This window comes from Physella acuta, unplaced genomic scaffold (genome assembly GCF_028476545.2).
Source record: "Physella acuta isolate Inbredline_101_S28 unplaced genomic scaffold, ASM2847654v3 ptg001322l, whole genome shotgun sequence".
In the NCBI taxonomy this organism is placed as follows: domain Eukaryota; kingdom Metazoa; phylum Mollusca; class Gastropoda; family Physidae; genus Physella; species Physella acuta.
The window spans coordinates 256,724-279,770 of record NW_026732837.1 but is presented as its reverse complement, the minus strand read 5'-3'; the positions used below and the strand labels follow the sequence as shown (position 1 = coordinate 279,770).

Sequence of the window (23,047 nt, the reverse complement as noted above, 5' to 3'; positions counted from 1 at the left end):
GATGATGGTGGTGTTGAGGTTGTTGGTGTGGGTGGTTATGGTGGTGTTGAGGGTGTTGGTGGTGGTGGTAGGGGGGTGGTCAACGATTTCAACGATCCGATATAAGATACTCCAACCACAGTCCCCCCACAACACATAGATTCTCAGCCTACCAAGATGGAGTGAGTTACACCACCAAAGCCCTTGTTGTAGAGTACTCTCTCCATCCCCTGACGATTTCTTGTCTTAGACTAAAATTAAAAATTTCTAGTTTTGTTATCCCCTAGTGACCTCCCTTACTAAAATACCATGCTATAAATACTTCAGCAGAGACTCGCGATGCCAGTTATCCCCCTTTAGAAGTTGCCCGTAGATTTGACACTCTCCTGTACTGGGATTTACCAACAGATTATTCCTTCCTATGTGGTCCTTGCCTATATCGAATGAAACCAATCGCCCTAGTCTAGCTTAAGAAGTCAAAGCGACAGAAAGGCTCAGAGATAGAGAGAGGGAGAGATATATACCCAGGCGTTAGTATTAAAAAGTTTTCTTATCTTTGCGCTGTCGGCCTTCATTGATTCGGTGATTTGTTTGGGGGCCAGTACCGTATTTAACCCCCCTTTGCCCCTCCTCGTAATTAACTCCCTTGCTCTTCCTCCGTAGTTTAGCAGCGAGTGTGACCAGTAGCAGATACTTTGTGTCTGGGATAAACACTTGGAGTACTAAATCTACATAATCAAATGGCACAGCATCGTCCCGCGCGGTGGAGGGGGATACAGACATGAATCAGCTCAGACAGGGGGTCCCGGGGGTCATCCGGTATGCAGGGGCGTATCATGTCGGGGTCGGTCAAGTGGTGGGAGCGTATCGTGACGGTGAGGGTCAGTCTAGATTCAGGCATCCCGAATGGACGTTTGTCCGAATACGGCAAATATCCATTCGAGTAAATATCTTAGGACAAACGGCATAAAGATATATATATATATATATATATATATATATATATATATATATATATATATATATATATATATATATATCTGCGTTTGTGTTTACATTGTATTTGTGTTTTCTTTTGCGTTGTGTGTGTTTTCTTTTGTGTTTGTGTTTAGTTTTGTTCTGTTCCCAAGTTAGTACATTTAAAAAAAGATTTACCGTGGCGGAGCACGGGTATGCAGCTTTTGTGTTTGTGTTCTCTTTTGTGTTGGTGTTGTGTTTGTGTTGTGTTTAGTTCTGTTCCCAAGTTAGTACATTCAAAAAAGATTTATCTTGGCGGAGCACGGGTATGCAGCTTTTGTGTTTGTGTTTAGTTTTGTTCTGTTCTCAAGTTGGTACAATTAAAAAAGATTTACCGTGTCGGAGATCGGGTATGCAAGTAGTATATAAATGCAAAGACTTACCTTTTTGGTTCCTAGATGTTGTATCTTGCAGGGTAATACCGCCTTTCCCCCCTCTCTGGCCGTGATGTTTGTGTTGGTCTCCAGAAAGACGGGCTCCATAGGCACGTTGGTGTAGCTCTCCAAAAACTCTGGGAGGACAGAAAGCCCTAGGGAATATTAGCACAGTTGTTGACAGGATACTAAGCTACAGGTGATGTGTGGACAGATGGGGATGGTGGTGATGGAGGCAGTGATCAAACAGTGAGAGAAATCCTGCAGGAAAAAACTAAATACTTGTTTAAAGAGTGTGAGTTCAGATTTACAACATAATGTAAAAAAACAAGAATGTAAGTACATTTTAAAAATTTATTAAATGTGACAAAAACTTGAAGCTTTAGAAAACGATATTCAGTGCGGCATTACAATTTTTCGAATTGAAAACTATGTTTTTCTAAATTAATTTCCTAATGAAAATTATAAAAAGTATGGCGTGTTCGTTAATTAAATTTTGAATAACCGTGGTAGCTACAGAAGTTCTTTGTCAAGGGAAGTTCGTCTGAGAGCTGTCTGTACATTTTTAGATTACTGAAAATGTTTGTCATTCAGAGAAAAAAAAAACAAGAAAAAATCGAACAAAAACAATAACAAAACAAAAAAACAACAAACAAAAACAAAACAAGAATACAATCAAATCTTTGCTTGAAATAGTTTTAGGACGTTACAAATTTATGTTGTCTCCGGCAAGGATGAAGTTAAAGATTCCGGGTTACGATTGAGGAAGGGAGGAAAGGTAAGGATGACATTTGTGTCACATACATGACGCAGTTCTATAACGAAGCAAAGGAATACAATCGAGCAAGACTGAAAGGAGTCATCATACTTGTGACTCCAAGTCAGAAAACACAATCAGCAATATCCATGCTTTTATGCGTCGGCATAAAGTATGAGTTTAAAATTTTAAACGGTATTCATTCAGGTAGAGAAATAACTTTTGTTGTACGTTCGTTATGACTACAACAGAGAAAAAGCTTGAGGGAGAGAAAGAGAGAGGTAGTTAAAGAGAGAGGTAGTTAAGATAGTGAGGTAGTAAAACAGTGAAGGTGGGAGAAGGTGGGTGGGTGTCGGAAAACGAATGACACACAATCTGAAGTACACATTGCACTTGAAAAGTCATCTTAAAAAAACGTTGGAGCCAATCATGCTGCAGTCATTCATCATTTGGTGGACAAATAGGAAAAACCCGATTGTCCAAGTCGTCTGCTACGGGGAAAAAGTGCAAAAGAATTCCTAGATCGATACCACAAGTGTTATTAAAAATGTGGAGAGTCTAGAAACAGGCGGATGGAATAGGGGCTCGGCTAGTGGGTAAACACAGTATTTCTTTCACTCAATCATTCGTTGCACTACGTTTCGGGTTTCTTATATATATATATATATATATATATATATATATATATATATATATATATATATATATATATATGCCTATATTTGTAAGCCTATATATGTAAGCCTATATTACACGTGAATTGATAAATAAATAAATAAATAAATAAATAAATAAATAAATAAATAAATAACTATATATATATATATATATATATATATATATATATATATATATATATATATATATATATATATATATATATATATATATATATATATATATATATATATATATATATATATATCAATATAATTTATTCTACAGAAAGACATTTGATATTTATAAAAATAAAACTGTATATCAGCTGTCGAGGATCTCAAAAAATATAACGAGTCTTACAAAAGCTAAAGTGCGATAAGGATTATCGATTATTGTGTACTTGAAATTTGGCGATAATCAACTCCTTAGACATGCTCCACACGGCGGAGTCATGTCCAGTGAAGTGAAATGTGAAATTTAAATTTGATTAAAATCAGAATTTTAGTTCAGACAAATTCGATTTTTTTAAACATTGTGGGATAAAAATAAAAAATCAGGCATATTGGTGTATTTTTTCTTATTTTTATTTATTGGAACTTGCAAAATATGTACTTTTGAATTTGCTTTTACACTCAATTTTAGTGGATTTTGTTTCTGTGAAATATTAAGAATTAATAAATTAAACTTTATGTTTGATTAGTGTAGTCGGTTGGTTTTGTGGTATGTTGTAATGGCTTGGTGTAGTGGAATGGTGTGGTGGGATGGTGAAGTGGGTTGGTGTAGTGGGTTGTTGTAGTGGGTTGGTGAATGGGTTGGTGTTGTTGATTTGTGTTGTGGTATGGTGTAGTGGGTTGGTGTAGTGGGTTGATGTAGTGGTTTGGTGTATTGGGATGGTGTAGTGGTTTGGTGTAGTGAGATGGTGTAGTTGATTGGGGTAGTGAGTTGGTGTAGTGAGATGGTGTAGTGGGATGGTGTGGTGACATGATGTAGTGGGATGGTGTAGGTGGTCGGGGTTACAAAAATAATGTTAATAAAAGAGTTGTCCGTACAATGAAATAAACAACTACGTCCCACTTACTTTTCGTTTTTCTTATGAAGAAGTTATATTGAGACACAAAAAGAATGAAATAGACCCCCCCCCCGTCCATCGAGCCAGGAAGCTTTGTAAATCCTCCATTTAGTTGACTAGGTCTAGCTAACTATAAAGTAGCTTAACCCAGATGTTAAGAAAATATTTTCCTTCATCAGCGGAGAGGCTCTCTGAATATTTGATCAACTTCATTTGACTGATTGGTCTACCAGGACATACACAAACAAAAAGTAACCAATTTTACTTAAGTAACCGGAAGCCTCTTATATGGTTTACACAGATTGGAGATATATATATATATATATATATATATATATATATATATATATATATATATATAAATAAATATAAATATGTATATATATATATACATATATACATACATTATATATATATATATATATATATATATATATATATATATATATATATATATATATATATATAAATTTGCGAACTATTTTTCTACTACCAGGATCGTATTTTGACGAAATATCACAAGACTCTGCCTCTTTCTAGACTTGAGTGTAATACAAATACTTCCGGGTCAATATTTAGATACCGTGTCTGGAAGCGATTTGCCCAATTTCGAAATCCTATTACAAGTGACGTCATAACCAACGGCTAGTATACGACGCAATTTGCTAAATATACATACTTCTATAAATAGCCAGAAACCCATATCATTATTTAACTTATTAAAACCAAGTCACAATCTTGCTAATTATTTAATTTTGTTTTCCTTGTTTTTTTTTTCGAAGGAATATTTTTTTTTCTCCAAAATTTCAGGTGTTGTATTAACATTTTTGGCGTTGTATATCCAGTAGGCTAACACTCTGGTGCCAGTATTTTGTATTGTTCCCTTACAACCAGCACACGCCAGTAAGACGATCAGCCTGAAGTACAGACCCCTTAAAGAACTAAAGTGAACCCAACTCACCCCACGTAGTTACTATCTAATGAGCCGACACCATCTTTTTACACATGGAAACAAAAAACCCTCCTCACACCACCTCATTAGCGAGTATATCAGCACGTGCTTAATTATTCTAAAACTTGCTTTAAAAATTATCGAATATTCAACCTTGCCAAATCGAAGTCCATCCATATGCTGAGGGAAACACCAGCTTTGAAATTAGTTTCCTGATGCATGCGTAAGCTTCTTTTAATTCCATGGTTTGATGCACGTTTCAGCATAGAACACAGGTAGCTGCAGTATGTAGAGGAAGCTTGAAACTCATACCTGCAGTACAGGTAGGTTTACAGGTAAGCTTCTCACTTACCTGATCATAATTCTCATAAACAAGGAGACATGTTATCTCTTTTAATATATCCCATGATTTCGGCACAACGTAAGCACGTTTTTGTTGTCACGAATAATAAATACACCTCTAGCTGATTCTAGCTAGATATGACCTTTTCGTGAAGCTATGTCGCGATAACTGCGAATGTTTATATGAAATCAAGTACAAATAAGTTAGAGTTACCCCGCTTTAGCTTGATTAACTTCACTCACGGCTGTATGAAGATCGTGTTTCGACTTCTCCAATATATTTAGATAATTAGTAAAATAAAATAATAAATATTTCGTATCTGTAGCCATGGTGCACCATAGGCGCAGTGCACCGCAAGCACAGTGCACCGCAGGTACAGTGCATCACAGGCACTGTGCACCATAGGCACAGTGCACCACAGGCTCAGTGCACCACAGACACAGTGCACCACAGACACAGTGCACCGCAGGCATAGTGCACCACGGGCACAGTGCATTGAATGTACAGTGCGTGCACCGCGGGTACAGTGCACCGCAGGCACAGAACACCGCAGGCATAGTGCACCGCAGGCACAGTTTTCTGTTAAGACTCGACTCCAGCACACGACATGCAGGAAACTACGTCACCAAAGTAGAATTATGAATTACCCCGGAAGTAAAATAATGGAAATTATTCAGCTAAAAATAGTTCGTTTTCGTGCAATGCAATTGCTATTGTTTTCCCCAGGTTTTAATATTTTAACGTGATTATTTTTTTTTTTGCTGATCATGACAGGAATTGATTCTATACAAAAATCTTATCTGCGAAAAAAATGATAGTCGCATTGAGTTTTTACAGCAGAAAATATAAGATTGCAATTTAGCTCGAACTCTCAGTAAACGCGAGCTAAACTAGTAACCGGAGATTTTCACATTTTACAGCATTACACTAGTAAAATAGCCTGAGAATATCATATACAACATAAGTACACTGGTAAAATACCATGGGACTATGATATATAACATCAGTAAACTAGTAAAATATCATGGGACTATCATATATAACATCAATACACTAGTAAAATATCATGGGACTATCATAGACTATAACAATTGTACAATTATAAAAATATGGTACTATCTATATAACAACGGTACAATCATAAAACATGGTACTATCTATATAACAACGGTACAATCATAAAATAGCTTGGGACTATCTATATAGCTTCGGTAATCTCGTAAAATATCATGGGACTATCATAGGTATATAACAAAGGTACAATCATAAAATAGCATGGGACTATCCATAAAGCTTCGATACACTCGTAAAATACCATGGACTTATCACATACTACAGTTTTAAACTAGTATAAACCATGCCTCAAGTCAGGTTAGGTTCTTAAGGATGGACTCTATCAGTGTCCGAGAATCGAACTCATGATTTTCAGCATAGAAGTCGTGTGCTCTGTCACTGAACCAAACCGTCGTTCGCTTTTAATGTAATACCAATTTAAAAACTATTTTCTTTAAGAAGTCTCAGTCTTATGAACATAGAACATAGTTTTAATTAATTCGGGATACAAAACTATTTTTTACACAACAATTTAGCTCAACCTAAAAATGTGTGTTGTATGGGGAGGAATGTAGGGGGGGGGGGCTCTCATTTTGATCAGTGTACAAGCAGAACCCAGTTCAAAGGTCACTTTGATGAAGGAAAATAAATGTCACGGAGAAAAATTTAATCATGTTGAAATTCGGCCCAGACATCACCCGTGTAAAGATGAGTTGTACGCTCCACCCGCTGCTCATGCGCAGAAAATGACAACTGTTGGACAGAATGCGCATGCGGAGTCTGGAATATTGTTTCCGGTCAGTGGATATGATTGAAATTGAGGCTGGTTAGAAATGAGGTTCCAGCAATTTCGGATATCTGCTGCTAGTTATTTTTTTTCTAGTCCAAATAAAAAAAAACATTTACAAATTACCATTAAAATAACCGTATTCCATTTATCATTTCCAGGAATAATTTCCACTAAATAACCACATCACACGAAGAGATACAAAAAAAACCCATTTGAATGTAACATACATCAATCTAAACGCTTTAGCTTCAGTAAAACTAAGTAAAGAATCTGCTTTAGACCTAACGATCAATTGGGAAGATGAAGTAGAGTTCATGTTTCTTGACCTCGGCATATGAAGGGAAGGTGTGGTCAGCACTTTGTCTTACATTCCCTAACATGAGTTTGGTACCATCAGAGCTCGGTAGACTTAGGGTACTGACTAGAACCTCGGATTCGAACTCGAGACTGTCGGGTCAGCAGTTTAACGTTCTAACTCTTAGACCACGCCGTCCCATTTTCGCTTTGTAGGTGAGTTTTTTAAAATCTCTAAAGAAGAGTGGCAGTGAGTTTTATAATAGCTACAGGTATGTATATAGACAGGTGTGGTGGTTTGAACAGTTACAGGCGTGGGGGGGGGGGGGGGCTGGTATGGAGGATCTAACGGGTTCTCAGCACTGCAGGAACAGAGGCTGGCGTGGATGCTGGCGTGGATGCTGGCGTGGATGCTGGCGAGGATGCTGGCGTGGAGACTATAACAGCTACAGGCGTGTAGGTGAACTCACCCACCCACGCTATTGTAATATTATGAGTTTATGACGTCTTTGAATACATGGCTTCCAATAACTTGGACTGGAAACCTAGGTAAGGCTCGGGGTAACCAGACTAAATACAACACTGGTTGTCAAAACAATATAGGGGGAAGATATTCATTGGGCAAAACATGGGGGATAAAGCAAATAAACTAGGCAGACATGACGGGATTATGGGGTTCAGGTAGGGAAAGGGAGGTGGAGGGGAGAGAAAGATGGGGTTCAGGTAAGGGAGAGGGGGATGAAAGATGGGTTCAGGTAGGAAGGTGGGGAGGAGGTTGAAAGATTGGGTTAAGGTAGATATAGGTAGAGGACGAAAAAGGTAGGAAAGGGGAGGGGAGGGATGAAAGATGGAGTTCAGTTAGGGAGGGGGAGATAAAAGATAAGGTTCAGCTAGGGGGGGGGGGGGAATGAAAGATGGGGTTCAGCTAAGGGGGGGGGGATGAAAGATGGGGTTCGGGTAGGGAGATGAGATAAAAGATAAGGTTCAGCTAAGGAGGGGGGGGGGGGGGGTTCAGGTAGGAAGGGGGAGATAAAAAATGGGGTTCAGGTAGGAAGGGGGAGATAAAAGATGGGGTTCAGGTAGGGAGGGGGAGATAAAAGATGGGGTTCAGGTAGGGAGGGGGAGATAAAAGATGGGGTTCAGGTAGGGAGGGGGAGATAAAAGATGGGGTTCAGGTAGGGAGGGGGAGATAAAAGATGGGGTTCAGGTAGGGAGGGGGAGATAAAAGATGGGGTTCAGGTAGGGAGGGGGAGATAAAAGATGGGGTTCAGGTAGGGAGGGGGAGATAAAAGATGGGGTTCAGGTAGGGAGGGGGAGATAAAAGATGGGGTTCAGGTAGGAAGGGGGAGATAAAAGATGGGGTTCAGGTAGGGAGGGGGAGATAAAAGATGGGGTTCAGGTAGGGAGGGGGAGATAAAAGATGGGGTTCAGGTAGGAAGGGGGAGATAAAAGATGGGGTTCAGGTAGGGAGGGGGAGATAAAAGATGGGGTTCAGGTAGGGAGGGGGAGATAAAAGATGGGGTTCAGGTAGGGAGGGGGAGATAAAAGATGGGGTTCAGGTAGGGAGGGGGAGATAAAAGATGGGGTTCAGGTAGGGAGGGGGAGATAAAAGATGGGGTTCAGGTAGGGAGGGGGAGACAAAAGATGGGGTTCAGGTAGGGAGGCGGAGACAAAAGATGGGGTTCAGGTAGGGAGGGGGAGATAAAAGATGGGGTTCAGGTAGGGAAGGGGAGATAAAAGATGGGGTTCAGGTAGGAAGGGGGAGATAAAAGATGGGGTTCAGATAGGGAGGGGGAGATAAAAGATGGGGTTCAGGTAGGGAGGGGGAGATAAAAGATGGGGTTCAGGTAGGGAGGGGGAGATAAAAGATGGGGTTCAGGTAGGGAGGGGATAAAAAATGGGGTTCAGATAGGCAGGGGAGGAGGGATGAAAGATGGGGTTCAGGTAGAAAGGTTGTGAAGGAGCGGGGTGGCGGTAAGTAATAAGTGATTGACGATTGATCTCTGGTCAGTGAATGGTCAAGTTCAGCTAGTTGTCAATGTTTTAATTTTCTGTTATTTCCCTGGTTTGTTACTTTGGTGTAAAACTTTTTGCTTGTTTAACAGACACAGTTACATATCAAACACGTTGAAACCCATCCTAATATATAAATCCCCACGTTCGCACATCTCTCTCTCTCTCTCTCTGTCTGTCCGCAAAATATTTTCGCCGGACATCACGTCAGAATCGGCAGCGATATATGAAGAACTTTTTACGGACTTTTGTTGAAAATAATATGTTAGATGTTTTAAATGTATAACCACAATTTTAGTTAAAGAAGAAAAATAAAAATTAAAGGCGTATTCGAATGTAGAGAAACAGTATTATTTATGCAACCGGAAAAGCATTAATATATGTGAAAAAGAACGCATAAAACTGTGACGTCACTATTGCTTATACATTAACTAATGACGTCATCTGCCGTGTTTAGAATGAAAAGAAATGAACTATTTCATTCAAATTTGATTTAGATCTACGTACACTATGAAATGTATACAATACAATTTTTCCGGCCTAAACTCATAAAATTTATTTTATGTATTTGGATTCTAGATCTAGAGATTCTAGATCTAGACTAAATCTAAATCTAAATCTACGCAATAACTAGATCTAGACGTAGACGCTAAGATCTAGATTTAGACTCTAACTTCTCTAAAATCAATTCCAAAAATACATTTCTATATTAGGACTAAACTATTTCAAGACTTATTTATTTTATTCAAAATCTTTGTTTGGAACTGGCTAATTTGGGATAAAAAATTAATTTGAAAGAATAGGCATATTCGCGTAAGTTAAGATTTTAAAATACGTGTTTCATTCTCCGTATTTTATAAGGTGCCTAAATAGTGGAGATGTTAGTGTACATTAAACCACGCAGGTGGTGCGGGTTCGAGACACAGCAAGTCAACTTGGTTAATGTACTCTTTTTTATTATGCTCAGGCTAAACTTAAAAAAAAAATTCTTTTAGGAATCTAGATCTAGATCTAGATTGTCGGGTGTCCGATAGGGCACTTCCCGGCGCCGCAGGCGCTTCAAATTTGGCATGATCTTGCCTTGGTGCGACAGAACACGGGGGCCGGTTGGCCGAAAAGTCTACGATGTGGGGGTCAAAACTGACCTCGACTGACCGGTACCTTATATGAGCTATAAATCGAAAAAAAAATGTCCACGGAGGAACCTCTTCATAACTCTTGAGGTCGTAGACCGACCTTCGGGCGAATTAATTAAGCATTCAAATTCTCAATGTTTTCGAAAGCCTAAGCGAAGCTGGGCAGCATGCCTAGTGTTATATATTCGGGTGTGAAGTATTAGCACTGGTTGTACTAGTGGTGATGCTATGAAGTCTAAGTTGTAGTTTCATGTGGTTCTCCTAGTACCAACGCTACTGTGTTCTATATTCTATTGTTTCATTTGACTACTGACACTTTGGTTAAAGTAATATTGGCGACACTGACGTTCTCACATGACTTAAAACTTGGACAGAAAACGATGTTTAAATGGCCGATAGTAACCTAGTAACGCGGTGACCTTGAATGGTTCAAGGCCGGGGACACAGATCAAAAAGCAAGGTCAGACTAGATTTATCCTTCCCCCAACACCCGGTTAACAGCCTTGGATGAATACATCGAAAAAAAAAGAAATATTTTTAAAAGTTGGAATGTAATCAAAAACGAAAAAAATAAAAATGGATATAAAAAAATCGGAGTGTTATGAAATATTTTTATCAAAACGTAAACAAGTCCATCTTTAACAGGTCCTGGTGTGTAGAGTGTTGATACAGTCACGTCACAATTTTCCCGTCCCGTCAAGCACTAACTCAACCCGCCACCCACCTCATCAATCATCCCCACCCTCATAACCCCCTCCCCCCTGCCCCCCACACGAGGCAAACGTCAGCCTTCAATCACCTTCTTACCATTCGACGAGTCTCCATTAAAGGTTACCCAAACAGCCGGACGATCAAACGAAAATCAATCAAAGTTAAACGCCCCCCCCCCCTCCCCCCCCCCCCCCCCCCTCCTTCCCAGCCCCACCCTACGGTTTTGAAAAGACCGTTTTGGAATTCGTCTAGAAAATTCTTTTCGAGTCTGCATACACCGCGCGGAACGAAAGAAAAAACAGGAAAAAAAGGAAAGATTATGTTAGCTGAGAGTTAAGTTGAAATTAAATCAATTTTAATTCAAATCTTCAAAAAAAGCGAAATATTTTTCCAGCAAAGCGTAATAATAATTACATCAGGGTAACATTAAAAAAAATTTCACCTGCCATTAAATTGATGCACACGTAACAATAAGTGCAATGTAGATTTGTCTGTAAGTGACATAAGTTAAGCGCATATGTTTAGTAACAAAACATTGAACAATTTAAAACGAAGTAAAAAACCAAAGCTTGAAAGTTTGCTCCCTTTGTTTGTAAATAACGTACTTATGCAAATAATACAGAAAAATATAGCAAGTACAACACACATACATTCATCTGATATTGATACAGACCAAAATTTAAAAAATAAGTAAAAATATACTCAATGTCAGATACGTTTTTGCGTCAAACTCGAAACAGTAGACTGGAATAGAAGTAAATAAATACAATTTATATAAAAATTTCTTACAGTAAAACATGTATTGCATTGCAACAAATGTGCAGAAATACTAATTCGTTTTGCTAATGTGTAAGTTTAAACTTTTTCTGACGATAATCGCAAACCGCTATTAAATGATGGCAAGGGATGTCGCAATCAGAATCAGATGAAGTATTCTACACAATCGCACATGACATACACACTGCATACGTACATACACTCGGACATTACATACACAATACACACTACACTCACACACTAAACACACGACATACACAACCAATACAACCACTACACAGATACGCTCTGTACACACCAGTGTTTCTTCCAGACTTTTTTCTTCCGGGTGGCACTTGATACTTTAGGGGGGGGGGGGGGGGAGGGGGGCGGTCAACATTCTTCGGGGGGGGGGGGGGTGGACACTAGTAAAAGTGTATGTTTACTTTATAAAATCCATCTCGTTCGGGGGGAGGGGGGTAGGCTTTCCCCGAAGAGATGTCTAGAAGAAACTCTGATACACACGCGGTCACTACAACATTGTATTAAAGACTGAATAAACGTAACTATTACGTTAATTTACTTTAAGATTACCTACAACTATTCTATTTAGAATGAAAGAAGAAAAATGAGAGCCGGAAAGTGGGAAGAGGGAAGAGATGGCGAATATTATTATTTCCGGACCCCGAATCCCACTTGATTTTGAAGTACCGCAGTCTAGAGTTATTTGTCCTTTGAATTACCTCCCCTTCAGTCCATTGCCTTCGATTCTTTCCTTCTCAAGTTCGTCAAACTGTTGCCGATAACGGAACATGAGGAGATAATTCAATGAAGCGACAGTTTTTTCCTTGTCAAGACTTGCTGTTGGTATTGTTTGTTTCTCTCCCTTGATTCATCAGCGGCCAGATTTTTATCATGCCCGAGGTAAAAAAATAAATTTTCAGCTGGTTAAATTTTTAATGCCAAATCAATCAGACTAAAGTGGGGGCTGAGAGTTCGGAAAAAACTGGATGGTTAAACACAGAGCATGATTTAATGTTACCCGGATGTTAAAATTAATTGAGGAATTCAAAACTCTAAAATAAAACAATACTCAGCTAAATCTACAAATGGCTGAGTAATTGAAGTATTTATTGTAGGGCCCTTGAATAGAATAAACATAGGATGTAGGCGAATATTGTTTACAAAAAGGTATAGGCCAACGTTGTTTATATATTATTCAGGGAAATTATTTATCCTGATTTATTTATGGTAATGTCTGCTACAGGGATTTGAAATTAAAAACAAAAATCAAGCCCCATTAAAAATCACTCGACAGTTAACAAAATTGAATGAGGTTTTTGTGCATTGACTTCCGTAAACAATTAAATTTTATCATCAAAACCAACCCACGCAATTAGCAAGTCGGTTTTAACCAGACTGATTGGATATCACGCTTTTAAAATAAGAGTTTAATTAGTTCCCGAATAAATTATGACGAATTATTAAATCGTTCTCAAAAATAATGTAAAGTGGTATTTAATCGTTCCCCAGTATCATATGTGTAGTATTAAATCGTTACCGAAAATCAATAAAAAATTGTAGGCAATTTTTCGTCCTCAAAAATAATATAAAGTAGTAGGCTATTTGTTCGATCTCAAAAATCATATAAATTGTATTTAATCGCTACTGAATATTATATTAAGTAGTACTTATATTATAAACTAAACAACTTGTTTGTACACTACTTTATACACTATTCAAGCTTCAGTCTTTGACGCTGAGTTAAAAGTTAAAGTGATAACAAAAGATGAAAAGTGTGTCACATTGAGTTAAAAAAGTTTTTTTTTTTTTTTTAAAACAAGTTGCGTGCTTTAATTACGGATGCATTATTAATCAGCTTCAACGCAATATCTTGTTTGAGAAAGCAGAACATGATTTTCCTTGTCATAGAAAATAGGAACCTATTCTACAATACCAGTATAGATGTAATGAATAAACTAAAATACCTAAGCTAACATCGACCTAAGTTTAACATGCTAAACTTAGCTGAAAACGTGGTGAAAATTTTGAAAAGTATTTAGACAGTATCTTCTCTAGCATCTTCATAAAACTTTTATTTTTACGTTTTTTTTTTAAAGTGTGCTTTATATTTTTAAAACTCTTCTTTCGTTGAGAACGTATTTTATTTTCTTTAAACCAGGCTTTACAGTTTAGAATCTATTTCCATTTTTAGCCAGTATTATATCTTGCCAGGTTTTTCTTTCATTTTGCGGTAATCACGTGACAATCTCTGACCAGTTTCATGTCTTATCCTGCAGGCTAAACTAGTCTACAAGCAGACACAAAAACTAGCCCTCAATAGGAAACACGAGGGAGAGCTGGAGAAATTAGAAATTAATCTCGTTATCGAGAATTTTTTTTTTTTCTAGGGATACATTGAAGTAAAAAATTGTTGTTAATTTACTGAAGAGAAGCGGGATAGAATTTTTTAATATAAAGTTGAATGATTTTATTGTGGTTTTTATGATGTTACGTGATCTAGAAAAAAGTAATTGTTTGATGTATAGATCGAACCTACTCCTCGACATGAAGTCTTTATGTATAATTTCTATCTTGTACTTATATCAGTAAAACTTCAGTAAACATAAACCATAATAGCGTACAATTTATTGTTGTTTTATTATATTCAGGGAGATCACAAATTATATGACTTTAAGATACATAAAGAATTTTTTTTTTGTAAATATGGCTCCATTGTCTAACAATAGATCATTTGATGAATGCTCATTGGAAATCCAAGCACAGCCTGGGCCCAAAGTTGTGGAGAGCCAGATTAGGCTCTCTCCTGTGCTAGGCCATGTATTAGACCCCCCTCCCCTCTCTACACACAGCTGACAGACGTAAGGGACGGGACGTTACCTGTACATACAACAGAGTTTCTTCCAGGCATCTCTTCGGGGCCCCCCGAACATTTTTTACCGCCCCCCCCCCCGAAAGAAATGAAATTTATATAATTTATATAGAAAATATATACTTTTAACAGTGTTCGCCCCCCCCCCCCCCGAAGAAAGTCTACCCCCCCTCCGAAAATTTCAAGTGCCCCCCCCCCCCCCCCACGGAGAAAAAAAAGTCTGGAAGAAACACTGACATACAATCAAGTTATCTACAATCAAGTTATCAAAAAGTATACACATTTAAAACAAAATATAACTTTTGGCCTCGCAACAGTTCCCTCTTTAAACGTGGATCTATCAGGAAACATTATTGGTCTGCCCAAACAATCATGGACATGCGCAAAGAGCCTTTTCAAGAAGGAAGTGATTGTCGACTGATCCCGGTCTAGAAGAAAACGAACCAATCCGATCATACTTTGTTAAAGATGAGGGAGAGATTACTGAAACAGATTTACTGTGTGTCATGTGGTATGTCTACAGTGAAAGAAATTATTTAACTCTAATGGAGTGAACTGAGAAGACATTAAATTAAAAGACAACTTTAATAAATAAAAAGGGAGATTTATTGGTAGATATTTCAAAGAAAAATATTGATATTTGAAAGAACTGTGGGTTATTATTTGAATTAATTGTCATATCCCCCCCAGTCTATCTTCAGACTCCAACCTAAATAAGATTTAAAATAAGATTTAAGTACTATCGCACTGTCGGTTGCTGTTGAATAATAGGCCACTGCTTATATTTAGTGTTGATAAAAACCTTATATGCTGTTAATTTAAATTACCCATACATGATTTTGTACTTCTCTTCTATTGTTTATTGTTTCGACTGGTGTTCCATACAGTGAAAGTTTCTCAAATAGATGTGGACATACCACTTATAAGGCTATGTTGAGAGATGGTTCCAATGGAGAGAAGAGACGTTGAAACCCCATGTAACCAATGATACCTAGAGTTTCAATGTTTTGTAGCTAACCTCTGGAACAAATATTTTTGTTTTATCCGCAACCTTGAGGACATATTTCTTTACCTGATTAGGAAACAGGGTAGTGGAACATCAAAGGTTTAGAACCGTTGTTCTAGAACGCATCCGAAGATCTGGCAGATATTTTAGTTAAATTTGTCTTCTCCCGACATCCGTGTGGAGGTTGTAGAGACAGCGATAGGGTTTAACGTGAATCTAGGGAGGTCTACTCGATTAGCTCCGACATTAACTCAGCAATTATGGGAGATGTCTGCGGTGTATTTGAATATTTCTGCCGTTACTTCCCTCTATTCTGTCGATTTGAATTTAGTTTAGGGTGTACTTGAGCATTACAGAGATGAATTCATTGGTTTTTTCTGTTTTTTTATATTGCGAAAACTTAAGTTATTACTCATTGATGAACTATCTTTGTGGTATAAACATAGACAGCACATATATTACTTTAAAAAAAACAATAAAGTAAAAGACAATAACATCAAATTTACTGTACTCAAAATCAAACTTTATTCTGATGATCCTGCTGGCTATGCAGAAATCTTTTGTCTTGTTGTTCTGTGTGCAATCCTTGGTTTGGTTGAGCTTTGAAATAATTGTTCTGGCACATACTCTCCAACAACAACTGTACGTGTTAAAAAGCCTCCCTCTGAGACCCCCCTCACTTTCACCCTCCCCCTTCCCCCATTATTCAACCCTTCTTCTTTCAACTAGCGACCGTCTTCTCGCAGACTCTCGTGCACAGCTCCGTTAATTGACAGGCAGCGAAGGTAGACGTGTCGTAGCTCGGGTTCTTCCAGGTTCTAAGAGATTGGTTTAACAGATAAGTCTAGAGAAACAACAGCCAGTATCTTTGATGATTGCTGTGTGACGAATCGGTGTCAGGGTTCAACGTTGTATTATACAACTGGTGTCAGGGTTCAAGGTTGTATTATACAATTGGTGTCAGGGTTCAAGGTTGTATTATAAAATCAGTGTCAGGGTTCAAGGTTGTATTATAAAATCAGTGTCAGGGTTCAAGGTTGTATTATAAAATCAGTGTCAGGGTTCAAGGTTGTATTATACAAATGGTGTCAGGGTTCAAGGTCAATTGGTGTCAGGGTTCAAGGTTGTATTATAAAATCAGTGTCAGGGTTCAAGGTTGTATTATAAAATCAGTGTCAGGGTTCAAGGTTGTATTATAAAATCAGTGTCAGGGTTCAATGTTCAATTATAAAATTGATAAGACGATACAAGAACTGTGGTAGCGACACACGAGATTATGGTTCAACAAAGACCCCCATCAAAGTCACTAAAAATAATATTATTCCATCTACAACTGCGGACAGTCCACACACTCGATAAGTCGTCATGTACAGCCCACATCTTAAAGACTAAACTAAGTAGTCCGTATCTTTGAGACCAAATATGGTCTACATCGTAAAGACTAAACTTAGTCAATATCTTTTAGACTAATTATGGTCTAAAATCTCTAAATCCTACAGACCACACTTAGTCCACATCACCTATTTCAATACAGTTCAAATCTTATCCATCTTATCCATCACTAATAACCACATACATGCCAAGGATCTAGTACACGAGTAATACAACAATGTTTTTTTCCTCTTAAATTTGGTATAGATACACCAACATTAAGAGAAAAAAAAATAATTAAAAAAAAAATTATTCTCTATAAATCACTCGCCCAGCTTTTGACTTCAGACTAGAACAATTCTTATAGAACAAGATATCGTTTTGAATAGACTTTTAATAGACGTCTACAGATGATACTCCAGATTTATTGCAATAAAAACAATGTTAATTTCATTTAATCCTCAGTCTGTATAGAGAATAAAAAATAATATGTAGTCTTACCAATGGTCGAGAGCTAAGTTGTAATTTAATACACCGATAGTATGAAATTTTAGACTGCTAAGAGAGCGTAATCCTGTACTTTATTATTACAAACTAAATTAAAATCTTCGCATACTTCAACTTAATGTCAGTTAGGGGTTTGATTACATATTGAATACCAATGTACTTTGTAAATTCTGTAATGTCTAAATAACAAAAGTACAGTTGTCCTCTCGGTCCTGGCAATCAGTGGGGGCTGGTGAAGTAGAGTTCACCTGTTTCGGTGTCCTCAGCTTATGTGATCAGTACTGTACCTGACCGTTTTTAACTTCCTTAACGTGAATCAGGTACCCATCAGAGCTGGGTGTATTTTAGAACATCCTATGTACCCACGATCTGCGCTAGAGACTTCTGGGTTATCAGTCATGCGCCCTAACCTCCAACCACTAATTTACTAATGTTTAGCCGTTCACTTAAACTTTCACATAAAAAAAAATTACATTTGTCAAAGATGTCGACCCATCTGTTTAGTCACATAAGCGGTGAGATTTATCAACTTTCAGTAATGTCCAGCCCGCGATGCTATATTTTGAGTAGTTCCATCTATTTTGTCACCTACCTGTCTACCGCCCACCACCTGCCACCCACCCACCACCACCCGCCCACCTGCCGCCCTCCCACAATACGTCCACCCCCGCTTTGGCCATATAAAAAAAACGTGCTACACATCTAGACATCTCCATATATTCCAATGTAAATCACCGCCTGAAACACCTACCAGTGGAAGTCACTGAGATATAAAAACGCTGAGGTGGGATATCTCACCGTCCCAGCGTGTATGATAAGACGGCCTTCATCACGTGATACCCGGCCTGTCTTCGTGCAGGTGAGTTGTATAGGCCATGTATCATTAAAAAAAACACCTTTACTCAAGGGGGATAACCAGTCCAATCCTCACCTTTCGATTTGGGCGAGTTGTAAAAAATGCTAACATATATTTTTTGTTATAAAGTCTAAATATCAAGGTCACGGTTAAAGTTCTCGTTCACACATATCGGCACAAAAATATACAGGTGAAGTAGAGTTTATCCACTTCACTTTCCCTAGCTATTCTTTTTTTTCTACTCAAATCTCAAATCTGAAACCGGCCGAAGTGGATTGACGATGGGGCTTCCTAAACCACCATAGGACCCACACCACCACTTTACCAACACCACCATAGGACCCACACCATCACTTTACCAACACCACCATAGGACCCACACCACCATAGGACCCACACCACCATAGGACCCACACCACCATAGGACCCACACCACCACTTAAACAACACCACCTTAGGAACCACAACACCATAGGAACCAAAACACCATAGGACCCACACCACCATAGAGCCAACTTCACCATAGAGCCAACACCACAATAGGACCCACACCACCATAGGACCCACACCACCACTTAAACAACACCACCTTAGGAACCACACCACCATAGGAACCACACCACCATAGGGCCCACACCACCATAGAGCCAACACCACCATAGGACCCACACCGCCATAGGACCCACACCACCACTTAACCAACACCACAATAGGACCCACACCACCACTTAACCAACACCACAATAGGACCCACACCACCACTTAACCAACACCACCATAGGACCCACACCACCACTTAACCAACACCACAATAGGACCCACACCACCACTTAACCAACACCACAATAGGACCCACACCACCACTTAACCAACACCACCATAGGACCCACACCACCACTTAACCAACACCACCATAGGAACCACACCACCATAGGAACCACACCACCATAGGAACCACACCACCATAGGAACCACACCACCATAGGAACCACACCACCATAGGGCCCACACCACCATAGGAACCACACCACCATAGGAACCACACCACCATAGGAACCACACCACCATAGAGCCAACACCACCATAGGAACCACACCACCATAGGACCCAGTATAGGACCCACACCACCATAGGACCCACACCACCATATAACTACAACTTAATAGTTCATCCTAGCAACGTCGTCTTACTTGACCAGATCTAACCGACGAAATACGTAACTTGTTTAATACACCCAGATAAAACTTCACCGTAAAGACATCGGCAAATCATCTTAGAATTATCTACCCTATTCCATTCCATAACAAATTTCCATCACAGCTATCTCTCACTTATAATCACGAAACTACTTATAGCAACCACACTGCTGATTTTACACATAGCATCATAAAGGTAACGGTTTTGCACAGCTTATAGTTTAGGTTTAGATTAAATTTTTATTTTTGCTGATGGAATAACATTAGCTTTTGGTTGAAACAAGAGGAATGGTTAAAATAAATATTTAACGATTACACAGAAAATAACAAAATTATGTTTGATAATTGTGCAAGTCGTGTACTGTGAAATTTTACCACATAGTTAAATTAAAATCTTCACCATATATATATATATATATATATATATATATATATATATATATATATATATATATATATATATATATATATATATATATATATATACAGAATAACAGTAAGTTTATGATAATTACAATTTTGATAAAGTATCCTTGGGTGTATGTGTGTGGGTGGGGGGGGGGGGAGGATTTATAAGTCCTCACTTGAAAAGCCCTGCTTACGCCACTGATTTTGATTTATAACAATTTTTATGTTGACATTTGGCTGATGGCGTAACGGCCAAACCTTGTTTACATGATACAACTTCCGTCGTGATGTCGACGAAGGAAGGACTGGACAACTGCTGCACTCATACGAAGAAATAAGGTGGTCAATTCTTAGTGTGGAGTATCCATGTCAAACAGTGGCGTAGCTAGGGGAGGGCGGGTGGGGCTGCGCCCCGGGCGGTGATCATAACAGGGCGCAAAAGTGAGTAAAAAGTAGCTAAAAACTCATTTTTAGTTGAAGTATTGAATTATACACAGTCACAGTTACTCAAATAAACGACTACAATGCTTTACACAAAATACGCAATTAAATCTGTTGTACAATTTATTTTAAAAAAAAGACACATGTAAGAAAAAATAGAAGCAACTTCTAATATTCAATTTAAGACAATAATTTTTAAATGCAAGAGTGTGGAGACACATTATCTATTCTTCAATCTCCCCCCCCCCCCCCATTAATTATTTATCACAAAATTATTCCATATCCCCTCCACCTCCTCGTAAAAGAGTAAAAAGTTATTTATAAACAAAGCAGTTAAACAAAAAATCGACAGAGGTTGCCATACAGCTATCATGTATAGAGACAAGACGTACATTATACATTTAAAGCATCTCAGAATTCTCAAATAATAAACGAAGACATCTTTAGACCTAATATAATGTGAACGACAACCAGGGGACGCTACTAATATTAAAATACAAAAGTCAACAAAAAATATAATAAATGCATACTTTCTAAAATATACTATTATTTTTTACTGGCTAGTCAATATTATACATAAATAATACTATGTAGTATAATTTTCAAAACATCTTATTATTTTTAGATATCTGCCATTTGTGCACTATATGCTTCAGTTAAAATCAAAACACATTATTTTTTTTTCACATGAGTTCTGATAGGTTTGATTACTTCCATCGAATTATTATTCAGTTAATAACAATCGCTGACTTTTTGACTCCCTTAAGAAATAATTGAGGATCATTAAATTTGCTTGAAATGACAATGTGATTTAAAGCAATCAACCGCGACTCACATAACCATAAAACAGTTTTCTTTCCGCTAAAAGAACGCTGATTTAAGTGACTTTGTGATAGTATATGTATCTTCTTCCATCTAAATTATAAAGTTTGATGTGATTTCCTATAACATAATTAATTATTACGTGTTATGCGCCATAGATTGATAGTATAATAATAAGCTTTTAAATGCACCGAAAATGTGAAAATAAAACATTCTTTCATAAAAGCTTAGGTCACTGATAAGATCTCTTACTTATTTTGGCGACATAAGCATTTATTAAAGAAAAGGTATATATATATATATATATATATATATATATATATATATATACATATATATATATACATCTATCTATAATAATAGTTTCGCTGTCTGTGTATCTATCTATCTATCTATGTATCTGACAAGAACGCTCTAGAGTAAACACAAGCAAATTAAAAACATGCATAGTAATTCGAAAATCTATAATAATAGTTTCGCTGTCTGTGTATCTATCTATCTATCTATGTATCTGACAAGAACGCTCTAGAGAAAACACAAGCAAATTAAAAACATGCATAGTAATTCGAAAATCTATAATAATAGTTTCGCTGTCTGTGTATCTATCTATCTATCTATCTATGTATCTGACAAGAACGCTCTAGAGAAAACACAAGCAAATTAAAAACATGCATAGTAATTCGAAAAACGAAATATGATGTCGTCACATTTAGCATAGAGTAGAAAATAATCTCAAACCAGAGAGTGCACACAGTAATATGACGTCATTGATTCTCGAGTAAACATTGAATAAAAAGGCAATTTTGTCTAATCTAAATGGTTTGCGTGAAGATTTTCTTGCATACAATTCTTCGGGTAGGGGTGAAGCCCCATCCCCGCTTAAGAACGTCTGAGCCCCCCTCCCCAACTCAAAAGAAATTTCTTCATCGATACTCTATAATAAAATTACCGCCTAATTAATGTGTCTAATCTAAAAAGTGGTTTTCTTGCAATTTCTTTAATGCAATTCTTCGGGTAGTGGCTAAGCGCGACACCAGTGTTTCTTTCAGACTTTTTCCTCCCCGGAGGGGGGAACTTTTTCTAATCTAACAAGTGTTTAGCGTGCAGTTTTTTTTTCAAGCATCTCTTCCGGTAGGGACGAAGCCCCGCCCAGGTTCTTCCTTTAGTTTGTATGATCTACAAATGCGACCAGTGTTTCTTTCAGACTTTTTCCTCCCCGGAGAGGGGTGGGGGTACTTGAAATTTTCGGGGGCGGGGGTAGAATTTTCTGGGAGGGGGCGGACACTGGAAAAAGTATATAATTATATTTCGTTGAATGGGACGGTAGACATGTTTTGGAGTGTGTGTGTAGGGGGGGGGGGGGAGGGGGGGGGGGGGCGAAGCCCCCTCCTCCCAAGTAGAGTTGCCTGAAAGAAACTCTAAATGCGACTTTTGTCATGAATGAGATTACGTGCATGGTTTAGGGATATGCCTATGACTATATTTTGTATAAATTAAAGTACCGAGAAAATAGACAGCACTATCAACCTAGCGCCCGTTGTATCCTTCCTCAACGGGCCCCCTATCCCCAAGTAGAGTTGCCTGAAAGAAACTCTAAATGCGACTTTTGTCATGATTGAGATTAGGTGCATGGCTCAGGGGTG

At 38.0% G+C, this 23,047-nt stretch overlaps 1 protein-coding gene across 2 annotated transcripts in view; it reads right to left on the bottom strand.

The window, feature by feature from the left end:
• Window positions 1–23,047, bottom strand: part of LOC131958362 (zwei Ig domain protein zig-8-like) — a 131,758-nt gene that overhangs the window by 16,651 nt on the left and 92,060 nt on the right. The window contains exon 3 of one of the 2 annotated variants that reach the window (XM_059323354.1): window positions 1,380–1,525. In XM_059323354.1, coding sequence (XP_059179337.1) covers window positions 1,380–1,525 — 146 coding nt within the window. The remainder of the gene's footprint in view (window positions 1–1,379; window positions 1,526–23,047) is intronic. The other variant, XM_059323355.1, reaches the window with a different exon arrangement.